General features: G+C 49.5%; 2 protein-coding genes across 3 annotated transcripts in view; both read right to left on the bottom strand.

Annotated features, from left to right (window-relative positions):
- The window catches only part of TEX264 (testis expressed 264, ER-phagy receptor), a 41,566-nt gene extending 31,808 nt beyond the window's left edge, over positions 1–9,758 (bottom strand). Inside the window, exons 1-3 of one of the 2 annotated variants that reach the window (XM_063164620.1) lie at positions 9,700–9,758; positions 8,683–8,750; positions 7,264–7,555 (exon numbers count right to left, since the gene is read on the bottom strand). In XM_063164620.1, coding sequence (XP_063020690.1) covers positions 7,264–7,542 — 279 coding nt within the window. In that variant the 5' untranslated portion in view covers positions 7,543–7,555; positions 8,683–8,750; positions 9,700–9,758. Of the gene's footprint in view, positions 1–7,263; positions 7,556–8,682; positions 8,751–8,854; positions 9,056–9,699 lie in introns of those variants that run through there. The other variant, XM_063164621.1, reaches the window with a different exon arrangement.
- The window catches only part of SLC38A3 (solute carrier family 38 member 3), a 238,553-nt gene that overhangs the window by 101,065 nt on the left and 122,955 nt on the right, over positions 1–14,533 (bottom strand). The window lies entirely within an intron of this gene.

Consider the following 14,533-nt stretch of genomic DNA (forward strand, 5'->3'; position numbering starts at 1 on the left):
CACCCAGCTGTTTGTAGTAACACAAAGAGAAATATATTCACTTCTGTCCTGAACCCCAACCCCAACAACATAGGAAACCTAGAGCATGCTCTCTTTACAGATTTGAGGATGCCTCCCATTAAGACAGGGGGTGCAGCCCAGCAATGGGGGTGCTCAAAGCCCTGCCACCAGCACAGAGATGGCCCACAGGACTCCAGCAGTCTCCACACCAAAGCTGACCCATGCACAACTTTCATTTCTAGTTTTCAACAGAATCCCACCACTTGAGTTCAAGCTTACACACAGCCCTGGGCAGGAATGTGGGAGGGGGCTGGACAACCCAGCCACTTTCCGTGATATAACCTAGGGCCACAAAGGTGTGACAAAACTCCCACAGGGACCATGTGAAGCAGACAGAGGATGCACCAAGGCCAGCGTTTTACAGGTTCTCATCCCCATGCAACACCACAAGGGGATCTGTGCTCCCTGATCCCATCCCCAACTCTGCTGTACTAAAGCCCACCAAAGCTTCCTCCTGCAGTGCAACCACCCTCTCTGCACTCCCTGCCTTGCCTTTCCCCTAAACACCTTCTGATGTCGCAGGGCAGGAGCATTCCAGAGGGAACACGAGCAGCTGTGAGTGGAGGGAGGAGAGCAGCCTGCGGAGCAGCATCCACCAGGCTGGGGACGGTCTCACGGCTCGCTCTTGCCCTCCTGTGCTGCAAGAGGGAGCTGCATCAGGGCTGTGCCCAGCATCCATCACTGCTCCGGGCAGGGAAGCAGAAGCAGATCCACCCCAAAGACAGCAAGAGGCAGCCATAAATGGCATCCCTGGGAAAAGAGCCAGATGAAACTAGGAGATATGGAAATCTAGATTAAATTCCTTTAAACATTCAATCTCCATTTATGTCCTGAGCAAAAACAGCTCAATCCCACCCCTGGAGCAACCGTCAGAGGGACCAGAGCTGCTGGAGTGGGCAGCAATGCTAGGCCAGGCATGTTTGCTTCCTCCCTCCTCCTTCTACCTTTCCTTTTCACAGCATGTAGCTCCACAGACATCTTTCCAAGGGTAGCAACAAGGCAGATTTGCCTTCTTGGAATGGAACAGAAAGGAAAAGGGAAAGGAAAAGGAAAAAAGGAAAAAAAGGAAAAAGAAAAAAAGGAAAAGGAAAAAAAGGAAAAGGAAAAAAAGGAAAAGGAAAAAAGGAAAAGGAAAAAAGGAAAAGGAAAAAAGGAAAAGGAAAAAAGGAAAAGGAAAAAAGGAAAAGGAAAAAAGGAAAGGAAAAAAAAGGAAAGGGAAAAAAAGGAAAAGGAAAAAAAGGAAAAGGAAAAAAGGAAAAAAAGGAAAAGGAAAAAAAGAAAAGGAAAAAAAGGAAAAGGAAAAAAAGGAAAAGGAAAAAAGAAAAAGGAAAAAAGAAAAAGGAAAAAAAAGGAAAAGGGGAAAAAGGAAAAAAGGAAAAGGAAAATAGGAAAAGGAAAAAAAGGAAAAGGATAAAAAAGGAAAAGAAAAAAAGGAAAGGGAAAAAAAGGAAAAGGAAAAAAAGGAAAAGGAAAAAAGGAAAGGGAAAAAAAGGAAAAGGAAAAAAGGAAAAGGAAAAAAGGAAAAGGGAAAAAAAGGAAAGGGAAAAAAAGGAAAGGGGAAAAAAGGAAAGGGAGAAAAAGGAAAGGGAAAAGGAAAAAAAGGAAAAAGGAAAAGGAAAAAAAGGAAAAGGAAAAAAGGAAAGGGAAAAAAGAAAAAGGAAAAAAGGAAAAACGGAAAAGAGGAAAAGGAAAAAAGGAAAAGGAAAAAAAGGAAAAGGAAAAAAAGGAAAAGAGGAAAAGGAAAAAAGGAAAAAGGAAAAGGAAAAAAGGAAAAAAGAAAAAAGGAAAAGAGGAAAAGGAAAAAAGGAAAAGGTAAAAAAGGAAAAGGAAAAAAAGGAAAAGGAAAAAAAGGAAAAGGAAAAAAGGAAAGGGAAAAAAGGAAAGGGAAAAAAAGGAAAAGGAAAAAAAGGAAAGGGAAAAAAAGGAAAAGGAAAAGGAAAAAAAGGAAAAGGAAAAAAAGGAAAAGGAAAAAAAGGAAAAGGAAAAAAAGGAAAAGGAAAAAAAGGAAAAGAGGAAAAGGAAAAAAGGAAAAAAGGAAAAGGAAAAAAAGGAAAAGGAAAAAAAGAAAAAAGGAAAAGAGGAAAAGGAAAAAAGGAAAAGGTAAAAAAGGAAAAGGAAAAAAAGGAAAAGGAAAAAAGGAAAGGGAAAAAAGGAAAGGGAAAAAAGGAAAGGGAAAAAAAGGAAAAGGTAAAAAAGGAAAAGGAAAAAAAAGGAAAGGGAAAAAAAGGAAAAGGAAAAGGAAAAAAAGGAAAAGGAAAAGGAAAAAAAGGAAAAGGAAAAGGGGAAAGGAAGAAAGGAAAAGGAAAAAAAGAAAAAGGAAAAGGAAAAAAGGAAAAGGAAAAAAGGAAAAGGAAAAAAGGAAAAGGAAAAAAATGAAAAGGAAAAAAAGGAAAGGGAAAAAAAGGAAAAGAGGAAAAGGAAAAAAAGGAAAAGAGGAAAAGGAAAAAAGGAAAAGGAAAAAAAGGAAAAGGAAAAAAGGAAAAGCAAAAAAGGAAAAGGAAAAAAGGAAAAGGAAAAAAGGAAAGGGAAAAAAAGGAAAGGGAAAAAAAGGAAAAGGAAAAAAGGAAAAGGAAAAAAAGGAAAGGGAAAAAAGGAAAGGGAAAAAAAGGAAAGGGAAAAAAAGGAAAAGGAAAAAAGGAAAGGGAAAAAAGGAAAAGAGGAAAAGGAAAAAAAGGAAAAAAGAAAAAGGAAAAAAGGAAAAGAGGAAAAGGAAAAAAGGAAAAGAGGAAAAGGAAAAAAGGAAAAGGAAAAAAGGAAAAGGTAAAAAAGGAAAAGGAAAAAAAGGAAAAGGAAAAAAGGAAAGGGAAAAAAAGGAAAAGGAAAAAAGGAAAAGGAAAAAAAGGAAAAGGAAAAAAAGGAAAAGGAAAAAAGGAAAAGGAAAAAAGGAAAAGGAAAAAAAGGAAAAGAAAAAAAGGAAAAGGAAAAAAGGAAAAGAGGAAAAGGAAAAAAGGAAAAGGAAAAAAAGGAAAAGGAAAAAGAGGAAAGGGAAAAAAAGGAAAAGGAAAAAAGGAAAAAAAGGAAAGGGAAAAAAAGGAAAAGGAAAAAAGGAAAGGGAAAAAAAGGAAAAGAGGAAAAGGAAAAAAGGAAAAGAGGAAAAGGAAAAAAGGAAAAGGAAAAAAGGAAAGGGAAAAAAGAAAAAGAGGAAAAGGAAAAAAGGAAAAGAGGAAAAGGAAAAAAGGAAAAGGAAAAAAAGGAAAAGGAAAAAAGGAAAAGAGGAAAAGGAAAAAAGGAAAAGGAAAAAAAGGAAAAGGAAAAAAGGAAAGGGGAAAAAAGGAAAAGGAAAAAAAGGAAAAAAGGAAAAGGAAAAAAAGGAAAAGGAAAAAAGGAAAAGGAAAAAAAGGAAAAGAAAAAAAGGAAAAGGAAAAAAGGAAAGGGAAAAAAGGAAAGGGAAAAAAGGAAAGGGAAAAAAAGGAAAAGGAAGAAAAGGAAAGGGAAAAAAAGGAAAGGGAAAAAAAGGAAAGGGAAAAAAGGAAAAGGAAAAGGAAAAAAAGGAAAAGGAAAAAAAGGAAAAAAGGAAAAGGAAAAAAAGGAAAAAAGGAAAAGGAAAAAGGGAAAAGGAAAAAAAGGAAAAGGAAAAAAAGGAAAAGGAAAAAAGGAAAAGGAAAAAAAGGAAAAGGGTAAAAGGAAAAGGAAAAAAGGAAAAGGAAAAAAGGAAAAGGAAAAGGCTCCATTTAAAACCAGCCTTTCCCTAATAGATTTGTCTTTTCCAGTAGGCAGGTGCTGATCAAAGCCTCTGGTCCCCCAAGCATCCTGACAGAGGAGTTCTGGAAATTATTGCTTAACCTATCCATCAGCTTTGCCAGCTGGAACAAAACCTATTTCTGCATTCACAGAGCATTTTGGTCTTATCCATCCAACACTTGGGCACGGGCTTGTGGCTGAGCACATGGACTGCAGGAAAAGTCCCTGGCATGTGCCCACAGCTATATGTGAGCAGGAGCTTGGCTGGAGCTGAGCACAAACCCACCCGCCACATCCACTCCTTGCTGAGGAGTTATTTTTGCTCCTGACAGAGGTGGGAAAAGGAGGGACAAGTCCTCTGGGCTGCTAAATATTAAATAAAAAGGAAAAAGAAAAAAAAAAAAAAAAAGAAGATTAAATTAATATTAATCTCGTCCATTAACACATAAACATGGCTGGCAGGGTTCTGGCAGCACTCGGGGAGCATCCTTGTGTGAATGCTGGGAGAGGCAGGAGTCAGCAGGGAGCCCCAGGGACGCTGGTGGCAGTGGCTGCCCTGAGGACTGGCATGACCCTGAGGCAGCCCACATGCTCCAGGCCACGGGGCTCCCCCCAGCCCCACTCCCAGCCAAGAGCAGCATACTGCTGCTGCTCTCCAGCTCAGCATTCCCACCCTTTCTCCTAGCCAGAGCTTCCTTTGACCACGAATCAACCAGCACAGTAATTGCCACTTGCTGGCCACCAGCCCCTTCCTTCCCAGTGCTGGGGGCACCAAATCCCCCATGAGCCATGGCTGGGGTGGATGTCTGGCCAGAGCCCCCCAGTGCTCCACCCCCGACGCCACAGGACACAGGACTCAGCCAGCACCTTCTGCTGCCTGATGACAAAGGTCTATTTTTAGAGACAAGTCAACATCCGTGGCAAGTGGCCAGCTCTGGGCGGGCCAGCTCTGCCAGAGGGTGCTTCACCGAGGTCAGCAGAGCACTGAGAATGAGGAGGAAGAGGAGGAAATAATCTCTTCCTCCCAGGGGAAAGGCAGCCTGGGTGAGCAATCCCACCCTGTGGAACCTCCAGGAATGACGAGCCAGCAGTGCACAGCATCTCCCAGGCCATCATGGCTCAGTGGACAGGAGCACACAGGGAGCCCCATGGGACACTGGGGTGTCTGCACCTGAGCAGCACATCAGGTACGAGCACTGCAGTCTCCACCCAAGAGACCAAGCCACAGCTGGCCCTTTCTTCACCTGCCCAGAGGCAAGAGAACCACCTGCCCAAACACATTCTCACTCCCAGCACCCTGCCTGGCCTGACCTGCCTGTGGGTGAGATGTGGATCTCTGTGGGGAGCCAAAGATCAGCACGTGGAAGGTCCCACCAGCAGCCCAGCTGCTCCAGCACTGTGCTCACCCACTGTGCTCATGGATGGCAGGCAAGGCTCCTGTCACTATGCAGAGCTGCAGGCACTCCAGCTGTATCCTGCACAGCCCCCCTGTGCCCCAGCCACCACAGTGGCTACAGGGACAGGAGGCTCAGGCCAGTGTCACCTGCTCAGTGCCATGAGCAAAGGACGCTGGTACAGAGAGGGGCAAGGTCCGTGGGGCTGCCTGCCAAGCCCTGGAGGGCAGGTTAGACTCTTGCACAAGCAGCAACAGTTGGCTTCCAAAGCCCTGGATGGCCACCAGAGACAAGGCCTGGAGCCCCACTGCCTTCTCCAGCCACAGGGTAAAAGCAGAGATGGAGGAGGTGCAGGAACAGGAGAAAAAAAGACAAGACCTGGAAGGGGAGGCAGTTTGACCATGCATTGACAGCCCAAATTTTCAGGGTGGGGTCAGAGTCACTCCTTCCTAGCCTCACCTGGTGCTAGCAGGGAAAGAAAGCATTCCCTGTGCCAGCCAGGGCAGGAGTTAGCACAAATAGCCTTATCAGTATCCATGAGCCAGTACAGAACAGGCTTTTACTGGCCCAGGCTTTAGCAAACAAAGAGCCAAGGCCCTTGATACAATGTCAGCTGAAAGGCTGCAGGGCAACCACAGGCATGTGCACATCATATCCCTGGAGCAGGACAGCACTGGGAATGGACACTGAGCCCTTCCCACAGCACTGACTGCATGCTCTGTGCCCAGAGACCATGGCAGAACAAGCAGCACCATCAGAGTTCTCAGCTCCAGGTGAGACCCTCAACACAAGGAGACAAATCAGTGGCAATGAAATGGCCACTCTGACCACATGGGCACCATGGCTCCAGCTCCAAACCTGACAATTCCTCCAAACAAAAGTGTCCAAGCACGTCTAGCCAAACCCTGCCTCTGCTCAGCTCATCCTAAGAAGTCATCCTTGCCATCATCCTTCCCAGGCCAGGAAGAGGCACCATGGTGTCTTCTCAGCCTCCCTGTCAGGGCACCACAGGACACAAGGAGGCTGGACACAGCAGGCTCCTCTGTGCACAGCCAAGCTCAGTGCTTTCTCACCTCCAATATCCTCCTGTCACAGCTCATTCAGTACTGTGCTTTCATGGACAAGTTCTTCCCTCAAAGCAGGTCCAATCCTTGGGAGAACCATCTTGCAAGCAACAAAACAAAGTTTCTAAAACAGGACAGACACCCCCAGAGCAGAAGCACTGGGTGAGAGCTATCAGCCCAAGCCCTGTGCCCTGCACCAGCCCCCAGCACATGAGCCCAAGCACACATGCACAGCTGCTGGCCACTCTTTTGTCCCTCCTCCCCACGGATTCCTCCACGGTCACACGAGCTACTGCAGAATTACCAGGGAGCCAGGCTGTCTGCCCCAGACAAATGCCCACATGCCATTATTTGAAAACCCCAGAGTCATTCAGCATCAGCAGCCAGGTTCCACCCCCCCAGCAAGTTCTGATGCACTTTTGTTTGTTCCTTGTCTTTAACTGTTCCCATGGAGTACTGGGCTCTGGCTGGCAGCCACCAGGCAGGGTGCTTTCTGGTGGCTGCCTCAGCCCGGGAGCATCATGGAGCAACTGTTTCATCAGACAGGAGCCCTCAGCACGCAGCACCTGAGCTTTCAATAAGAACTCTCAGGGGATGGAAGAACTACAGGGAAGCTCAGAAACACATGAGAACACTAGAAACGAGAGAAGTATGGATGAGAACAGACCAAGCCTTTGAGAAGCGACCATCTGCTTTCAACCACAGAGCTGCAAGTCCAGAAGGAGCCTTGGCTGCACTTCCAAGGAACATGCCAAGGAATGCCTCACCTTGAGGTCGTGAACACTGGTTTCTGTTCCATAATCAGCTCTGTTATCCTGCTGATAGCCTCTGCTGAACAGGGTATCAGAAGATACCAAGCTTTGCTCACCCAATGCCTTTCAATCAGGATTATGCAAATCCTGATGCAAATTTCAGGTGCTTTTCCCCACACAGGGTGCTCTGTAGATCTGGGAGACCATGTGAACCCCAGTGCTCACCTACAGAGGATGAGCTGCACGTGCCTGAAGCACGTTTAGGGAGCATCCCAAGCTGGGAGCCATGAGAGCATGCTGGGCACACCTTACCGTGTGAGGGTTGTCATAGTAGACCCCGATGGAGCAGAGCTTCGAGGAGATGCTGCAGCCGTCCGTGAAGAGCTGCCCGGACTCTCCATAGGGGCCCACCCTGAACTTGTAGGCCAGAGTCATGCTGCCCACGGGGGGGGAGCCAGCACTCACAACCACCTCGGTGAAGAGCCCCGAGTAGACGACGAAGCCGAAGACGGTGAGCAGCAGCAGCACGACCAGCGCCGCGATCAGCCCCAGCAGCACCCAGTCGGTCATGATGGACACCTGGGGCACCATGGCTCCTCTGGCACTGCAGCGAGAGCAGAGGAGAAAAGAAGGGCAGTCAAGCTACCACTTGGGCAAAGAATAGCTTTCTAAAATTATTTATTTGCGGCAAAATGCACTCTCTTGCAGTTGTTCTTATGCGTGAAGCTTAACAGAGTGGAAGTCCTCCAGAAGCCTGCTGTATATTAGTGCTACATTGCATCAGCCTGCTCCAATTGGTCACCAGGTACAAATTATATTGCTTCAGTGCCACTTGGGAATGAGGTGGTTTGGAAGGGAGGACAGAGAGGCATCATCTCCAGCTCCTCAAAACTGTTCAAATCCAGTTTTGTATCCAGGAGAAACCAAAAAACCACCCTGGGAGCCTGCATCATACAACAGATAACACATACACAGCACTGGGCTAAGGATCAGGGAACCATAACAAAATAATTTATCATTTATGGGTACCAGGCCCACTCCAAGCAGGGCAGCCCCTTTGTCAATACATCCAGAAGCCCAGACCTTCCTGCCATGATCCAAATGTCCAGATTCAAGCACCCAGAGAGGCTCAGAGGAAGCTGAAAACCCAGCTAGAAAAAGCATTTCCAACACACTCAGGTACAATGAATTACTGGTATTTCTTTTAGAGGGCTTTTTTTAAACTAAAAGAGTTTTTATAACTTCAACAAAGGCTTCCTGTTTTGTTTGGCATATTTTCTCTTGTGCTGACTGTGGGACACAGCAGCCTGGTGAATGCCTCCTGCTTGTTTTCACCCACCAAGTGCAACCACTCTGGGGAGTTGCAACCCCAACCATTCCAGAAGAGTTGTTTGTGTTTTACACTCCCTTGAGACACAGCTCTGGTCACACAGGGAACGGTTGCGATGCTCCCCTGGGACTTTCACACAAGGCAGGCTTGGGAGTGAGCGCTGAAGTAAACAATCCACCTTTACCTCTGTGTGTTATAAACACACTTCGTCCACAAAGTGTCATTCACCGAGGCTGCTGCTTGTTCACTCAGGTTTACAAGAGAAAAGCCACATCCTGGTAGGAAGCGCAGGCAGCTCTGCTTTGGCCCGGCAAGATACACGGCAAAACCAAACCCTGCTGAGCCCAAACTGGGGCCGCGCTCCTGGGCCAGGCACCATCTCGCACCATGACCCCACTCACCTGAAAAACCAGCTCAGCCCTGAAACGCTTCAAGACATCTGATCCACTGGGGTGCAGGATCTGTGGCGCTGCAGCAGGAAAAAATAAGGATCATTGCTTCCTCTCAAACTCACAGGACCAAAGGCAACACAGCTGCGGCAGAGCAGCCGAAAGGCGCCCGGTCACCTCCGACCTGCTCCCCACAGGAGGGGTGTCCCGAGGAGAACCTGCTCCTGCAGAAGCACGCAGGCCAAGGTTTCTTCCCAAAACTCTGCGGCTGAATGCACGGGCACCAAGAAACGTGGAAACGGGGAACGAACGGTGAAAGAGGACGATGTCCTGCCTCTGCTGGGTGTCCCAGCCCGGCCGCCCCCGGGGACACCGGAGCCTCGGCCGGAGCCGCTCCCGGGTGCCCTGGCAGCAGAGAGCTCCCGGAGGGACACAGCCGCTCCCGCAGCGCCTCCGCGGCTCCCGGTAACCAACACAGAGCCGGCACTCCAATCACGGCCCGGTGATTCCCCCGAGCTGCCAGCCCCACGCCCAGCCCCGGGGCCCTGATGGCAGCCGCCCCAGAGGAGAGAAGGGTATTTTTGGCCGTTCTTCCCGGATCCGTGGCTCGTTCCCCGCCGGCACAGGCAGGCACTGCCGGTTCCCCCCAGCCCTCCTCACGGGCCGGGGATGTCACCTCCCCTTTCGGCCCGGGATGCCGACCCTCCCGGTGCCCGTGCCCGGCCGAGGCTGGGGGTCTGCCCCGAGCGGCCCCGCAGTCCGGCCTGCCTGCCGGGAGCCGCAGCCCTGGGCCCCGCCTGCCCGCAGGCAGCGTCCCTCGCACCGGCACCGGTGCAGCCCCCGCCACGGGCGCGCCCACCGCCGGAGCGCTGCGGGACCCGGCCGGCGCCCTCCGGCTCCAAGCAGGCCGCAGCCTGGGGGGACCGGACCGGATCGGCGCGGCGCTGCCCGCCGGGCCCCGCGGATCCCCGCAGAGCCGCCCCCGCCGCGGTGCCGGGCGGGGTCCCCGGGCACCCCCCGCGCTCTCACCGGGGCTCCCGGCGCGGCCGGCCCGGAGCGATCCCGGCGCCGCCCCGCCCCGCCGCCAGGGGGCGGCTGCGCGCCGGGCCTGGGGGCGGGGCCGGCGGGATGGGCGGGGCGTACGGGCACAGTACCAGAGGGAGGGGCGGGGCTTCCCGAGGGGGCAGGGCTTGGGCGGGGCAGCCCGAGGGTTTGCCCGCCCCGCGGGGAGCGCGCCCTCTGGCGGACGGGCGGCGGCACGGCCCGGCCTCAGTGCGGCCACGGGTTCGAGCCCCCCGAGGCTCCTCACAGTTCCCGGCTGCTCACCGAGCCCTCCGGTGCCTCGCCGGCTGCCCAGCCCTGCAGCCCGGGAGCCGAGCAGGAGGGCTGTGGATGGAGGGCTCTCCTCCCCCCTCCCCTCTCAGCCGTGCGCCCTGCAGGGCACCGCTGATCGCCAACCAACGCCGTGTCCTGCAGCCTGCCGGGGCTGCGGCATCCCGCGGCTCGTCCCTGCCGGCTGAGCTGTGCCTCAGGCTCCCCAGGCCTGGTGAGGAGCCCCCGGTGAACGGGCCCTTCCTTCCTTCCCCCGGGTACTAGACAAGCAGGGGCCCTGAGCCTGCAGCCGAGTCAGGGCCCTGAGCACACGGCCTGGCCGGTCCGGGCAGCGGGCAGAGCTGCTCTGCAGCACCCAAACCCTTCCCAACAAACCCTGAGAGGGTTTTCACCAGCTGCCCGCAGGTTCCATCGCTGGGGCTGTTGCAACCTGGCAGAAATATCTTGGCTTCTGCCCGTGCTGGGGTTTTCCCACTGCCCAGCTGGAAGGAAAATCAGCCAGACATCTCAGACAGCAGTGCCCACCAAGGGGAGCACCAGCAGGGCACAGAAGCAAACTTAACACCTCTGAACTGTCTTCAGCCTCTTCAAACCTCCAAGTTTGCTCTATGTTGGTCCATGAGCAACCTCCAGATGCAGCAACAAGGAGCAGTGGAGTTTGCTGTGGCCTCTCCTGCTGTGGTTTCACATCCATTTCCCTGCATCCCAACCCCCTTCACTGGGGTTGGGGTTTTTTTGTTTTGTTTGCAGAGGGAGCCCAGCCACTGCTTTTCACCAATGTGCTCATTTACAAACAGCAGTGTGAAATACTGCAGTACTTCAATACTTGCCTTTCTCCAGCAGCTTCCTTGTGAGGATCTCGAGGCTTTCCATAACCTGAAATTAGTTCAACCTCAGAGGCCCTCCTTGTATTTGGCATTATAACTCTTTTGCAGCTGGAAGAAAATATTCCAGCTTGGTTACGTGTCTTGCCTGGAGCCATGCAGTGAATCACTGGCAAGAGGAACAGAACCCAAAAGCCCTGCAGCTGCCAGCTCTGGCCATCAGACACCTCTCCTTCCTCCAGCCTTAAAGTTCTTTAAATCTACACACATTTAGTACATAACACGTATGTTTCTCCATTACAACAGCTAACACTAAAATTTGGGTCTCATTTAACAGCTCCGTGCCTTCACTCTGAACCAGTACATTGGGGAGAGGTGAGGCAGGTAAAATGTGCTCTCCAGCACATGGCAGGAGAGGTCTCAGCAGATTTGTTTGAGCCCTAACATCTCTAACAGGGGATGCAGATCAGCCCATTCTCATTTGAATGCTAAGTGGCAGTCAGAAGTGGAGGTGGGTTGTGAGCAGAAGCAGATGTTGGCAGATGTGAGCGAGCAAATGTGGCTCCAGCCAACATTTCTCCATCTCCTGTAGCCTCTCTATGGAGGGACTCCAGCTTCATCCCAGCATTAGCAGGCAGAAATGATGTTTAATAGGGCAGTGACCTCATCTGACTCCTGCAATACTCCACAGTTGCCTCAGCAGGGTACCTGTGCTGGGATATTCAGCTCAGCCTTGGCCCAGTCCTTGGCTTTCCAGTTCTGCTCACACCTGCTGGACCCTCTATCCTCTGCTCCAGGACAAGATACTTCATTGTCCTTCCTCTCTCCATTGCCTTCACCTGCTGGACAAGGTGAGCTGAGCTTTGCAAAGGTCACTTCAGGTTTGCAGTAAGCAAATAGATGTGATAAGGATACTGATCACCCTGGGAACATGGCAAAACACAAAGGGCTCTGACTAACTCTGCATGGAAATACCCTCCCTAGAGGGGCAGGCAAGAGGCCAGAACAGATCACACAGCCCTGAGCAATTTCCATCAGCACAGACACAGATGGGCTCCACTCCCAAGTCCTTCCTGGAGGCCCATAACAGCAACTCTGCATTACTGTTGATGAACCAAGACTGGCACATTGTTCCTTGCAACCAAAGGAGACCATCAGTTGTGGGAAAAACTGGAAGGAAGGCAGCACAGGCACATGGAAATGCTCCCTGGTAGGTCCCCTTCAGAGGAGAGACACTGCAGAGGGAGGGACTGTGCTGGCAGAGGGCAGGACTGGGCTGTGTGGACAGAGTGAGGACACAAAGGGCTGTTTGGGGGCTGCCAGGACCAGGGTGTGGCTCACTCAAGTCAGTATGGTTTTGGCCACTGGCCTCCCTAAACACAGGGTTAGTGGTGCTGGGAGCAGGAAGCTCCCTGGGAATCCCTCACAAAGGCTGCACAAGACAGGACAGGTTTGCTCCTCTGCATAACGGATTTATCCCTCTGAGCACCCAGTACTCACACATAAACTTTTAATATTTGCCACTGTGGAGCTTCTTGTACAATCCATCCATTTTCTAAAAGATCATTCCTTTGTTGAAATGCAGCTGCTGTTGATGGGAAAGCCTCAAGGTGAGACCAGGAAGGGCTCACACACAACCTGGCATCCCATAAGGGCCAGGCCTGTGAAAGGCAAACAGCGTGAAGAGCTCAGCAGCACTTCAGCCCCTGACCTTTTGGTGCCTCTGCTAACACAAAAGAGGAGATGCACTGAAGGATTAAGTGTTGGTCCATTGGCTTGCCCTCAGATTTACATTCGTTTCCCACTGCAGGACAGAAATGTTTCTTTCTCATGAGAGGAATAAAAATTTCAGCGTTACAGAGTAAGAAAAGGCACACATATCTTTTCAGACAAACTTAAAAGTTAAGAAATATGCAAATTATTCTTATGGCTAACTGTCTATTTAGGTCACAAATGCTAAACAGCAAACAATTTCCCCCCAGGATCTATTAGCAAAAATGGTCTCATAATTAAAAGCAGTTTTTAAGGTATGAAGTACAGACACATAACCTTTCCTACCTCCTGCCTTTGGAAACCAGAAGGGTCAAGTTTAGATTCTCACCTTGTGTTCAGATCCCAGTCCTGAACCACACAAACTTGGGTGTTGTAGGATCCAGTAAAACAAAACTAGCCACCAAACCAAACAGAATGGATGGCAGTGACACTCAGTAATGGAGGCAAAACACTCAGTAATGCCATGACACAGAGTGGCAGGACAAGTAATTCTGACATGGGGAATTTCCATGGATACTACAAGCAAACTTCCATAAAGTTATGGAAGAAAAACACCTGTAGGTTGTAGCCTATGAGCTCCTCTTTTTGCTACCAAAGCCCTAAACTGCAGATTGGAATTCTGCACCTCTGATCATCATCTATTTAGCAAGATACTTAGGTGGTTTTTATTTAACAAATTGCAATGGAGCTTTCATCTCTTCCTTTCAGATGTCACATCATCTCTGGTAGCTGCTGTGAATGACAAGGAGTCATTCAGACTCCTGTCCCCAAGGCCAGCAACTACCTTTGTACATTGCTTTGATTTTCTGTGAATAAAAGATCACTTACAAGCCTGAAGAGATGCATTATTCATCTTTGAACTCCCCTGAAAATCATTTTAAGCTGTTTATAGCTCCAGTCACTTGGAACTTGGGTGCACAGCTTTGACTCATGACCAAACAGGACTGGCCAAATTCCTCCTGAGGTGCCAGGCAGGGGCCATGCTCAGGAGGATCTGTTCTTTCCTTGGTGGCAATGCTTCTCACAGACACCTGTGTTTGATCCAGAGCACAGCACCTCCCTTTGCCCATGCTGGGAATATTGCTACCTCCTACTGCCCTGTCACACACACACAGAGCACGGGGCTATCCACACCTTTTCCTGGTGAAAAATGTATTTTACAGGGACATTTACATTGAAATATTCTCTTCTTTCTCCTCCTGTGGCATGCCTTCAACTTGCATTGCCATAGCAGCAACTGTGTGCTTCCTTCTTTACCCTGAGGAATATCTTCCATTGGCTTTGAGCTACAGAATACACATTAACTCACCAGGCCAACCAGGCCCTTCCTTCCTCTTTTTTCTTCACCTCCTCTCTAGTACATGAAGTCTAGATTAAGTTTATGGTGTTTTTCTTGCTGAAAACATGAGATAGTTTACCCAGAGTGTTTTTCCATTTTCCATCCAGACAGAACCAAGAAGGGAATCAGGAACACACCACACTTTGTCTCTCTGGGTTTGCAAACTGTGCTCATAAAAAGTGCTGGGTTTAATGTGGGCTTGTCAACAAGCTCATTCTCTACAGCAAGTGACAATTTAGACTGTCTTCCAGAATTTTTAATGAGGAATCCCCTAACAGGATTCAGGGATCTCAGCAGGATTTTAAGAGCCTTACACAATGTCATTGTAACCAGAGTCTGGCACTCCACAAAGCAAAGCAGCCCAGCAGTAATGATACCAACAGAGCTTTCATGTCAATGGCTCTCCTTTAGTTTTACTAGAGTGACTGCAGAAGAAACAACAAGCAGGAACATTTGTTCCAACCTTAATTGCTAGCTTCAAAACCAGAAAATTAATTTCTTATAGCCATGTTGTGCTCCTGTTTTTAATACACATGTATAAATAGTGCTTTTTAAAACCTCTCTGGCAGCTCTCTGAAGAACTACATTGCAACAA

Source organism: Melospiza melodia, chromosome 10 (genome assembly GCF_035770615.1).
Source record: "Melospiza melodia melodia isolate bMelMel2 chromosome 10, bMelMel2.pri, whole genome shotgun sequence".
Classification (NCBI taxonomy): domain Eukaryota; kingdom Metazoa; phylum Chordata; class Aves; order Passeriformes; family Passerellidae; genus Melospiza; species Melospiza melodia.